At 38.5% G+C, this 12,767-nt stretch overlaps 2 protein-coding genes across 2 annotated transcripts; both read right to left on the reverse strand.

Moving 5' to 3' along the window:
- On the reverse strand, window positions 1–6,897 carry si:ch211-210p4.6 (malignant fibrous histiocytoma-amplified sequence 1). The gene is made up of 10 exons (XM_063471094.1): window positions 6,836–6,897; window positions 4,262–5,135; window positions 3,249–3,546; window positions 2,954–3,140; window positions 2,669–2,862; window positions 1,832–2,331; window positions 1,138–1,295; window positions 871–1,045; window positions 239–306; window positions 1–136 (listed from the first exon to the last, which is right to left on the reverse strand). Exons 1-10 carry the CDS (start codon window positions 6,840–6,842, stop codon window positions 120–122), a joined length of 2,478 nt encoding a protein of 825 aa, XP_063327164.1. The 5' UTR covers window positions 6,843–6,897; the 3' UTR covers window positions 1–119.
- A 2,127-nt stretch (window positions 6,898–9,024) lies between these two features.
- Window positions 9,025–11,577, reverse strand: LOC134625821 (guanylyl cyclase-activating protein 2-like). Its single transcript, XM_063471138.1, has 4 exons — window positions 11,256–11,577; window positions 11,013–11,162; window positions 10,122–10,230; window positions 9,025–10,000 (listed from the first exon to the last, which is right to left on the reverse strand). The coding sequence occupies exons 1-4, from the start codon at window positions 11,460–11,462 to the stop codon at window positions 9,873–9,875; spliced, it is 594 nt and encodes a 197-aa protein (XP_063327208.1). The 5' UTR covers window positions 11,463–11,577; the 3' UTR covers window positions 9,025–9,872.
- Window positions 11,578–12,767: the final 1,190 nt, after the last annotated feature.

The following is a 12,767-nucleotide window of genomic DNA, read 5'->3' on the forward strand; positions in this document are numbered from 1 at the left end:
TCAGTCACCTAAAAAAGGAGATAAAATTGGCTAGCACAAAAAACATTTTGCCACTAAACATATTGCTTAAGAGGTTGTGATGCTGTGTTTGTCTTCTTTGACGTCATTTTCATCAGTCATCACTGCGAAGTGGCAGCTTTAGAGAAAACACAGTGGTGATTAATAACAATATAAACAATCCCCACATGTTGTTGTATTTTCCCCTTTATTTTATAGAATAAAGCAGACATCAATTTACCTTTTGGAAAAATGAATTCCGTTCGTCGTGTATGGCCTCCCTGGCAAACTAATTTTTCCTCCTTCACACTGTAAAAAATAAAGAGATATAAACAATAACCAGATGAAAATACACAATGAAACTGGGGGAGGAGAAAAACAAGTCAATTCTAGTTATGTGTGCTATCTGTTACAAGCTAACAGTAATTTGTTTTAGCACCGGTGCTAATGGTAAAAGTCGGAGGGCACGGAACATTGGAATTCTGATCATTGCTAGTACATCAGAAGACTTACACAACACTTTCGCCTCATAAAAATCAGAAACAAGCTGCATTTTCACTGTACTGTACAGTTCAAAAATGTATGCAGATGCTTTACAGGCATGGAAGCAAAGCCTAGTCAAATGTGATTTGTTAGTAGTTTAACTAGAAAAATACAACAACCACAAAAACTTCAGTAAACAAGAATGAGGTTTTGTCACAATTATCAATACTGGAGCAGCTACACAGTATATTCATACACATTTAAAAATGTTGGTTTTGATCAGTCCGCAAGTAACCGAAATATCCTCACAACTCTGTACATGTGATTAAACCATAGTCTAGGATTCTGAAAAGCCATCAGGGATGAAATCTTAAGGGATACAACACTTACAGACTGTAAAGGTTGGTGTTGTTCAGTTCCTGCCAGTCCCTCCAGGTAAAATAATGCAGACAGCCTCTCTCTGGACAGGGAGTGTGCACCTGCTGGGTCAGTCCTGGCCACTGCCTTGACAGCACAAACAGCTTGGATATCACTGCCAAGATCAGATCCCACATCTGCCGAAACTCTGAGAAAAGAAATGAGCTACATGTAGTTCTACTGTTGCTGTCGAGCTCTTTTTGGTCCTAAAATAAAAGACACCACAGATTTTCATTTTACCTTCATCCTTCTCAGGTCGTCGGCAGCGTATCTCTATAAACGAATCTCCATCGTTGTCCCCCTGTCTAATCAGAGCAAGTCTGTTTCCACAGCAGAGGAGACACTGCTCCTTTCCCACCCAGTGAGTCGAGTAAAGAGAGCACGTCTTAATGATCAGTCTAAGGGTTACGTGTGGTAACCATGAGAGATCAGAAGATTTATAGTTCATGAGGTTTTTGAGTGGAGTAAGAATAAGAAAAAAAACAATAATTTAGGATTATAAATCAATGAAAACATTGGAAACTGAAGAAATTTACAAAGAAAGTCTAAATGTGAAAGTGTGCCATTATACAGGTGTGTGTGAATTTCATTGTACATATTTGAGTCTTTTATATAGACTCTGCCTTGAAAACTGTGAAAACCAACATACAATTGAAAATATACTTATCTTATAGACCGGGGTAGACAACTCCAGGCCTTAAGTGCTGGTGTCCTGCAGATTTTAGATCACACCCTGGGTCAAAACACCTGAATTAAATGATAAGTTCATTACCAGGCCTCTGGAGAACTTCAAGACATGTTGAGGAGGTCATTTAGCAATTTGAATCAGCTGAGTGCCAGTGTCCTAAAACCTGTAGGACACTGGCACTTGTGGCCTGGAGTTGCCTACCCCTGTTATAGATAGTGACAAACGATTAAATGTTTTCCAAGCTACCTGTGAAAGAAGCCATGTGGAACCTCAGGAAGGATGTACACATGCACTCTGAGATCATCCTGTTTGTTCTCACCCCATTTCTGACATACTATGAGGTCATCCTTCAGATAGATGGGGAAGAGGCAAGCTCCATCAGGGTCTCTCTTCGACTCCCTGCCTGACTCCCAGTGATTTTCTCCTGGGATGAACTCTGGTGCTTGGGGGTTCATGGGGCTTCTGACAAGGGTTGGGTGGCAAACCTCAAAGTGCTGCAACAGGGTGAGAATTATGCCTTCCTCCCTTTTGTTACCCACTACCTCTCTGACCAAATCATCATCATCTATGACCAGTTTCTCTAACTCCCTCCGGACTAAGATGCGCAGGGCTGCATTGTGCAGGGTGCCTCTGCACCGCAAGTCCTCCACCCAGATGAACTTTTGTTTCATCAGAGCTCCTTCTTGCATGAGTAGGTCTCTTGAGATTCCCTCAAGCTGCTGCACCAGGTCATGTCTCACAATGGTCTGCAGTCACAGAAAGCAGTTAGGAGAGTAAAACTGTGGTAACAGTAGTTTAGTGTAGTTTGTAAATTCTGTGGAAATCTTCAGGCAAAGGGATCACAAGAGTGTAGCTGCTTGTTTGACCGTGGCCAGTGCTATCTTTTGGTCTTACCTAACCTAACTGCATTCTGATCCATGTATACATTATATTTATTGGTAAATTGTTTGGGATTAAAATTAAAGTGGAAGTGACACTACCAGGAATCTTCACATTAATGCTTATAAAGGAAACCATTGTAATTTGAAAGGGTTCAAGTAGTGTGTGCATACATAGATCTGAAAAAGAAAAACAGCCACTGACCTTGAACATTGAAATGAGGAATGAAGGCTGGATAAACACTCGGTCACTTAGTACATCAATATCTTCATACCAAATAATAACCCCAATTCTGTGAAGATATCGCAAGAGGAATTGCAATATGGAGTGGAGGTGCTCTCTGCTCTGTGTTACATGGTTCATTATTAAATCACAGAGTTCTTCAAGTAGAATAATACCTGACATAGAAAATGGATACTTTTTATTACAAAGCAAAAACAACTTCTCTGTGTTACTTAAATAAAGTGCGCAGTCATTAACTGGAATTACCATGTTGAGGAATCTGTTCTAGTGTAACAAGGTTTTGGATGGCTTGTTCCACTTCTTCATAACTTTGTGGTAAGATGGTCTCAGAACACAGGAAAGCACTTTCTGATTGAATGCATTTCAAAATATGACTTCTGAATCTTACAATATCCTCAGTCTTTGTGCAGTCAAGAGTTAGAAGATCCAACACCTGAAGGGAAGGTAAAGGAAAACTGTAAAAGGTTCTGCATCCACAGTAACACCCCACTGGGCCTGTGTGGCATTTAAAATGGTATATTTTAATCGTACCAATCATTACCTTCAAATTGTAGTCTAAAAGGGAATCAATCTCATCCACTTGATCCATGTAGAGAAATGGGTCTGTATTTTCTTCCAGATTTTTCTTCTGGTACTTTAAAACCATCTTTCTGTTTACCAGCATTATGTTAACCTTCTCATCAATGTCTTTCTTCTTCTCCATTACCTCTTCCAGGTCTCTGCACTGATCACAGTGTGTTCCCACAAGCATGACCACTGCATTTGGCACACGTAACTGTATGTTGTTTAACCAGAACCAAATCTGGTCTTTGAAAGACTCTGGGTCTGCAGTGCTATAGCTGATAGAAAATCAGAATCATTATTGTCTCATTTTTTTTTTTTTTTGTAGAGCTATGCTATTGGTCTGTAAGATGCTGGGTGTCATAATGTTAGAATGCTGCTGCTCAATAACTGGCATACACATATTATTTTCACAATTGTCATATCTTGGCTAACTAGCACTAAACTCAATGTATAGTTTTTGTTCAAGTAAATATCAGTAGGGCAGAAGGTGCTTGGTCATAAACGCAAGTACTGGGCACATTAAAAAAACAAACAAAAAACTGTTTCTTGACTGAAAGAGTAGGGTTTTTTTCTTTTAACATTTATAAACTAAGTGACATCTAGCAGCCATGTGAATATTGAAAATATCCACTGCTGCTGTCACCTAGATAACTAATATATAATATTATGAATAATATAAACCTAGACATTCTAATATGCTCCTATATATATATATATATATATATATATATATATATATATATATATATATATATATATATATATATATATATATATATATATATATATATATATATATCAACTTCCACAGGCTTCCCTTGCTTTCTAAAAGAAAGGCTAAATATACAATTTACAATTCTTTTAGAAAGATAACTTTTAGATAGCTGGAAGGGCAACAAAAGAACTATGGTCACATTAGTCATATTATTTGACTATCAGTCATATAATTTGACAAAATAACCATCAAAAAAGAAACAATAATTTGCTCACCTGGCCAAATTGACAGTAAGGATAACAAGTGCTCTTGGTGTGATAAAGATATGATGTGTCAGATAGTACTCCTCCTGCCCTGCAAAGTCCCAGAGAAGGAAGCGGACTTCATGGGTGTACAGCCGAGTGATATCTATTCCTTCCGTCCGATCCTTCATTGCAACTGCCACAGGCTTCCCTTCCCTAAGGCTGTGGCAGAGTGTGGACTTCCCAGCCATGGAAGAGCCCAGAAACATTGCTTTAACTGTCCAGGCAGTGTGCGCATTGGGGTTCTCCTCCATTTGAAGGAAGTAGCTCTGAATGTCCATGACCCCTCCAGCACAGACTTCCTCTGGTGGACACCTTAGTGGATTACCCATGGCCTTGAACTTGGTCAGCTCACAGCCACCTTTCTGGAAAAGCTGGGATGGTAGCTCTGTCAGCTGGTTCTTCTCAACCAATAGCTCCCTCAGTTTTGGTAGCCCAACTAGTGGTTCGATGTTTTGCAGGCAGTTTTTGGAAAGGTCCAGGTAAGTAAGACTGGTACACTGGTTTATATCTGAAGGAAGCCTTGCCAGGCGATTGGTGCTGAGTTTTAGGAACTTTAAATTTCTAAGATGTGGGAAGATTCCTTCTGGAATTGATCTGACATTGTTATGATTCATATAGAGTGTCTGTAAATTTTCCAAGTTGCAGATTTCTTGAGAAAACTCGATTATCTTGTTCCTGGACAGATTAAGCTCTGTGATGTTGGTGTTTTTGGAGATGCCGGTGACACGTTTTAGTTTGTTCCTCTGCAAGTCCACACTTGTACATAAAGTAACTGGTGCCAGAAGGTCCCGAGGAAGGTACTTCAGTTTTTGTCCTGATAGATCCCATACCTCCCAACTGGTTACTGTGTTACAAAAATAGGTTAACAACTAGGCACCGTTTCATTAAGCAATTTTACTGACTTGTGTGGTACAACCCTATAAACCAGAGACTAGTTGCTGGATCTACCTAAAAGCTTTGCAGCCACTTCCTCCATCTCATATATGGTGTCGTGGCTGTGTGCAGGCAGGCAGGAAAAGGACCCAAAATGCAGACTCCAGGAAATGAAACGTAAACTCAAAAAACAGCTTTATTGCTGAACACGAAATAAACTGAAGATACAAATTAACTAGACAGGTGAACCAAACACAGAGTGAGGCATGATGGAGATCGCGACAAGCAGCAAAGGAAAATGCAGACACTAAATACAAGTGGGAAAGGGCAAGAGGAAATACCTGGGAACATGGCTGGCACAAATTACACAGACGGGACGGGGAAGCGCAAAACAGAACATGACGCACACTGACGGGAGACTATCAAAGTAAAACAGGAAGTACACAGAGACGCAGACTAGAGGGAGAGAGAGAACACGGAGGAGCACGAGGGAGAGAAGGACATGACGAGCTGGGGAACAGAGATAAACATGACAGAATAAAACACAAGGAGGTAAGAACACACATAACCAATCTAAACACAGCCACACAGAAAGAGACACGGAGGGCAAAGACACAATACTGAATGACTGACTACACAGGGAATATAAGAATCTCACAATAGGATAATTAAAAACTACTAATGAACCAGGACATAACCCATTATACAAAAATACCACAAGAAAAAACAAAATGCTGAGCCAAAAGGGCTCAGAACCATGACATATGGTAGATGAAACTTAAATTAGGTCTTTTGAAATTTAGTTTTATTTTCCCCTACATGTGTAAGTACAGTACTGAACTTAGCTTAACCTACAACTCATTACTGTGATTCAAAGGGTCACAAGACCCAGAGAATACATATGTTAGTAACAAACCTGTTACTAACATATGACTTGGGCCATACACTACAGTAGGCCGATTGATCCAAATATTCATAGTATTGATAACATACCGGTATTAATATCGGATCAATACTAGCATAATAGGATTGATACTGAATTTTGTTAAATTATTTTTTTGGGGAAAGATATACCGCAACCATGTGCTATGAAAAATGTCTGAATCCTTTTGTTCTGACTGTCACATCTATTTTATTTATATCCTTTACCACATTTAAACAACAGAAGTTGACGCTTTAGAAACTCGTCCATTTACATTCTAGGTCTCCAAGAAACCCAGCTGCAACATACATTAAAATATGAAAGCTGAGTTTGTATTGTATTAATTATTAACTAATTATTGTGATTTAGTGGTCATACAAATTTTTGCAGAATTTGCAGATTAATGATGTTTCATCTCATAAATCATGACACACTGTTCTCTCCTACATAAGCTGCCTTTATAGGGTATCGTAAAGTATCGTATAGCACTACCATACATGTATTTTGACAAGACAGCTTCTTTTTTTCTTTCTAACACAATAACAACAGTAAAAGTGTTTTTGGAACATGAAAATTCTCTGATGCTAGGGAAGTTCCCTTAAAATTGTCTTCACATCTGTTTTCACAGCCACACAATCTCAGCTTCCTCTAGAATACATTATGGGACAACACCTTGAAAAATGTCTCATTTAACAACTGTCACAGACCTAAACAATATTAGCACTAGAAGTAGAATTCAAGTTACCTACCAGCCATTTGACTGTGGAATTCTTCTCATGCAATTGAAGGACGGTTTACTTCTTGAGCGTTTATATCAGGAAGTGAACAGCTCTGACTGTTCAGCACACTTCCTGATTCTGAGGCAAACAGGTCACTGATGATTAATATCCCTCTCACTCACTTACAAAACCTTACTGTAAATGGACTGATTCTTTCTTGTATAGTGTTTTCTACTCTCCTGGAGTACTCAAAGCACTCTGTACAACACGCCGCATTCACCCATACAGACCCTTTCACACAAGCACTCTATGCTTTCTACACTAACATACGCATTCAACATTCTAACTCCCTCTTGCTCTCCAATGGATGCATTGGAGAGCAAGAGGGAGTTAGAATCTTGCCCAAGAATATTTGGCATGCAGACTGGGAGATCCAGGAATCGAACCACCAACCACCCCACACTGTGCAGTGCGTGTGCAATTATGCTTGTGGATCATACCTTATGCATTTATAACACATTTAGGATAAAATTCTTCCCATATGTACAACACCAGTGGCATCATATACATATTTTTAAACTGGATTTTTGTTTCAGCTGACAGCATCTGTGACACACAATCCAAAGACAGTGAAAGTTACAGGTTTGTTGCACTCAACTATAGTAACAGAGCTCATATAGTGTGTAAAGGAGGTAGCTTTTGAATACAGAGCACATTGGAACATTGTGTGTTTTGAGGTCATATGGGGGTTTCAGGAAGGCTGCTGAACAGAGAGGGCTCATTGCTCATTATACAGGCCTATATCTCACACAGCGGAAAAAGGGAAGTTAACTGATAATGGTGTGCAATCACCTTAGCTGAGTTGATTAAATTAGGTTCTGTACAGAGGTGGGAAGTGTTACTTCCCACCTCTGTACAGAACACTTTAAACAAATATCTGTACTTTCTACTTCTTACGGTTTCAGAAGTGGCTCATTACTTTTGCTTTAACAAATTTGGGTCGAGTTATTATTTTGTCACTGCAAGCCTTCAAATATCATACCAATATGAGCCTAAACAGAAACGCATGAGTGGCAATCCTGTTTGTGTATTAATCGCCAGAAGATATCGTATAAAAAGAGATGACGTGTGCCAAAGTTGTTATTTATGACACAACACTGGAATGACTGCAGGTGTCCGTAAGTACTCCCTGGCGCTAGTCATAATGCCTCTGCTAACACACTAAGACCTCCACCAAGGATTCCATACTCATCTCATTCTCCCATCTGCCCTTCTGCCCATCGTGACTCTCTTGGAACTGGACTCTCCCTCTCCCGGTTCATTCCCCAGGATACTCTCACGGACACCTCGACCAGGATTCAACAGACTGTGTTCCTCTCGTGTAGCATTGTTACGACTGTTGTCGTAATTTTAATATGTAAATCTGAGTGTGCAGGTGCTCCTCCATGATTGGTGCATCCAGGGTAGACGGATCATACCGATTGGCTAATGACCGGGAGGCAGCGCATAAGAAAACACCGCCAGTGACTGCCAGGTCATTCATCCTCGGCCCAACCCAACCGGCAGACCGTGTGTTCACTGTTTAACTATGTTGGTTTAATGTAGGAGCATGTAGGGGTGGACCGCCTTTTTGTTTGATTACAGTTTTCTCCTGTTTTTGTTAGGTAGGGAGGTATGTAATTGTCGTTTGGTTTAGTTCTTTTGAATAGGTAAGTTGTATTTGCTCCTGAGATTGGCTACCTTTTGTTTGTTGTTTTGGCCTTGGGTTCACCCCGAAGTTATAATTTGCTCCCTTCCTTTGTTTTTAAATTCACTCATTGTAAATAAATCACTGTCTCAAAGTATTAATTGCGTGATGTGCTGCTTGGGGTTGGACGGGGATGGATCACCCCTTATGTTGTGGTCTGGCTGCGCCTAGATGGGCCTTAACAAGCATTCTTTGGCCTCGTTACCTTCCTTGTTTCTCGGCTGTTTGTGAATGTTATAGGTTGGGTCATGTTCTAAGTCTTGAATTTCCGTTTTTGTTCATAAAACCTGTAAATAGTTCTTCTAGTGCATTGAGTCTGCTTTTGGGTCCAACGCTCTCATTTTGACCAGTTCATGACAACTACTTTACAATTTGTTCATTTGTTCTGTCTCAATAAAGAGTGCCAATCAAAGACAACACTTTAGTATTTAGGATACTTGATTTTTTAAAAAAATCACACAAATCACAGGTTGTATTTTTTATTTTTTACTCTCCCTCTGTCTTTTTATTATCCACTTTAAATTCCAACTTATAGTGAGACTTGGTAGGAGGTGCAGTTCACCTTTAGATGGCACCATTGATCTTCACAACAAAAACTAGTGGATCTCTGCACACTAGAACAGGTTTATACATGTTGGATATATACAGCATGGCAGCATGACTTATTCATCTTATGTTTTTGTTTTTCTTAAAGAAAATAAAATATTTCTGTACTGCACTTTCATTGATATGCACAATAATCATGTAGTTATCAAAAACAAAAATAAAAAAAATTCAAATGATTCAATAATGACATCATTATTTACAGCATAAACTTATAAATAGCCTATAAAAAGAAGGCTGCACTTGTCTCTCTCACTCTCTCTCTCTCTATATATATGTGTGTGTATGTGTGTGTATGAGTTATTAAAGCTGTTTCAAATCATTTCAAATAATGTATACAGTTTATGAAGAAAGAAAAGAGCATATTATAATGCCAGCACCAATGAAGTTGAGAGAAGATGATGGCTGAGGGAGTTAAAGTTAGGCCACATGGTATAGAAAAAAGGTGGACAAACAGAGCTAAACATGCGCCTTTGAGGTTTGTTACCTCTGCATTAAAGTGAGTGGGGCAGAAATACAGAACTATGACTCTAGATCCCATTCTGCAATCCCATAACCATCCAGGAGAGCTCTTATATGTCAAGTATAGAGATTGCTTAGAGAAAAGATATTTTCTACCTTACAGTAAGACCAAAAGTGAATCTAATTCCATTTCATAAACAAGGACCCTTGATAATAGTCAAGATTGTTCTCTCTGAGAAAAGCTGCTTTGACAGTTCAGAAGTGTGCACTCTTTCTCCTTTGGTCCATCACCCATCTGGCAGGGTTCATGTCCAGCTTTAAAATATTAAGCAGCCAGGGGTCCTGCTGTGCACCTCTAATGAATTCTTCCATGCTCACAGTACCTGTAAAACACAAGAAACAGCAAAACCTGACTCATTTTCTCACCTTTTCACCATTTCCACTCTTGTTCTATCTACATTTGCATTCACTGCAAATTAATTATCATGATTAAAAAATGCTCACCATCCCCATCAGTATCAACAGCTGCTAATATCCGATCAACAACCTCATCGACAGAAAGATAGGAATCGCTTGTGTTGTCCTTGGAGATTTTCTTAATCCGATAGATGCTCTGGATAAAAACAATAATTTTTATAAAATAAGAAAATATATAACGTTATGTCTTAGGAATTTTAGTACACATCGTTATGTAAATAAAATAATAATTAAGGCAATAATAATAATAGCAGAAATCAATACGATATTGAACTGAAGATTTGGAAATGAGCAGAATAAGATACAAAGAAATTCATTTATTAACTGGAAATATTATGGGCATCACATAAATAACAGCATCACCAGAAGCCATTACATTCTTCATCAGAAATAGAAATGTCCAATAGTTAAAATTCATTCTTAAAAAAAATATCTTAAAAAATTTCTTTTTCTCTCTTTCCATTGTCCTTAGCTTCTGAAATACAAAAATACAGTATATGAGACTTATCAGGCTAAACATATAACACAGTTTAATTATCACGTATTTAAAGTTGTAGACTACCATAAGTAATTTGAAATGTATATTTGGTAGAGTCACGTTTGGTTAAAAAAAAGGTTTGTTGTCCTTTTTTGTACTTATACTCTCAGCACTTACTCTGTTAGGAAATACAGTGAAATCCCAAGGATACAGTGATTTTAAAGCATTCGCATACTCTCTAAAGCAATTGACAGTAAAAGCAAATATTAGGAACTTTACTAGGGAAGTACATATCAAAGACCACAGCTTGTTAAGTATATCTAAACTCTATCATAGACAAAATGTAAAAAATAAATACACTGTGATGCATCATTCTGAACATAAAATTTCTATTTTATAAAACGAAAATATTTTTCTTTTGGTTCACATTTAGGACTTACATCGATTATTGACCGTAGTTCATTCCTGTCCACGTATCCATTTCCATCTTTGTCGTACACCTTGAATGACCAGCGCAGTTTGTGCTCCAGGTCTCCCCGGAAAACAAGATTTAGTGCTGCCACAAACTCAAGGAAATCAATTGTATTGTCCTAAAAGAGAGGTTAGATGAGAACATTTTGGTTACTGTATCACATTTCATGATATGACTGTAAGCCAGGCTGTAGCAGGTTTCATTCTCTCACCCCATTTTTATCAAACGCTCGAAACATGTTCTCTGCATAATCAGAAGCTTCTCCTGTAGCTTCCACACCAAAGAAACGCTTAAACTCATGCAGAAAAAGTAATCCACTTGGGCATTCCAAAACAAACTTTTTGTACATATCCTGAATGATTTTAATGTCTATCTGCTCAGTGCTCTCTGTTTGCTGCGCCTGCCCCATGTCTGTCATGTAATTCAGTCCATAGTCCTGAAACCTTTCTGTACAGCTTCCACGACGAGTTGGACAGACTTAAAATGGACGTCTGACACTCTTAGGTGTTTTTTTTTTATAACCCGCTAGAATCACAGAGCTCTACTTTCTTTATGGGGCTGGTGATTAGTGGCCTTGGGATTACAGTGGTATTACGTTGCTAGGGTTTCCTCTTGCTGAGTTAATTAGGTTTGTGGGCCTACGCCAAACTCAGAAGAGCAACACCAGTGATATTCCAACATTAACATCAAAGGTGTGTGCATTCAGATTGGCATACAGTATACTGGTGTCTGTAAAAAGAACAAAAATAAATCAGTGAATATTAGTGTAATAGCAATAGATGGGAGTTAAATAGCAAGAGACAAAGGACACATCTTGGTTTTTTTTTCCAAAATGTATTATTTTATAAATAAAGACATAAAAAAAGGAAAGTCGAGAGCTTGCAAAATTTGGTTCAATGAGGCAAAAATAAAAAAAATTTGGCTGACTCTACTGCTGACTTACGTGTCCATGTAACTGCTGACTGGGTCATGTTCATGCGGCAATCCTTAACCAGTGTTTCTTTTCTATTTAGAAAAAAGACGCTAAGCGACTAAGACGCTCTAGGTCATCTTATAGATTGCATTAGCACCACAGGCTAGAGAGCCAAATCCTATAGAGTGAAAACATCCCTAAATGTGTCCAAGTTTGCCATTAGTATGTTACATCATTTTAAGAATAGCTTACAATTATTTGTTTGATGCTTAATAATTCTGTTAAAACATAAGCAATAAAAAGCAAGAACTACTTACATAGTTGCTAGGGATTATTTGTAATATTCTGTATCTCTTATTCTCTGTCTTATTATATGTTTTTAAGTAATTCTCCTTTTATTTTGAATCTTTTCTTTCTCTGTTTTTAGTACTTCTAAGATTGTAAAATATTGTGACAGTGTTGTGGTCTCTGGCTCTACTGCAGTGGAGGGGTGGTATGATAAGCTCACGGGATGGTCCTGAGAGGTCGGAGGGGACAGGTGAGATGGAGACAACTAATGAACTCTGCCCCTTTTTAGTGTCTGGAGTCAGGAAGGAGGAGTGTGTTGTGTGGGAAAGCCTGCTTCCCAGTTGAACATAAGGTGCAGAACCAGTGGAAAGTGCTGTTTCAAAATAAAGGTACTACGACTGACACTCAAACGCTGGTGTGGGTCCTGATCCTTTCACACACATTTTGTATATTTTCTTTGACTATAGCTACAAAGAAGTATGTCTGTGTGAAGTGACTTCTCACTTAAATTGTCATTTTAGG

This window comes from Pelmatolapia mariae, linkage group LG1 (assembly GCF_036321145.2).
Source record: "Pelmatolapia mariae isolate MD_Pm_ZW linkage group LG1, Pm_UMD_F_2, whole genome shotgun sequence".
Classification (NCBI taxonomy): Eukaryota; Metazoa; Chordata; class Actinopteri; order Cichliformes; family Cichlidae; genus Pelmatolapia; species Pelmatolapia mariae.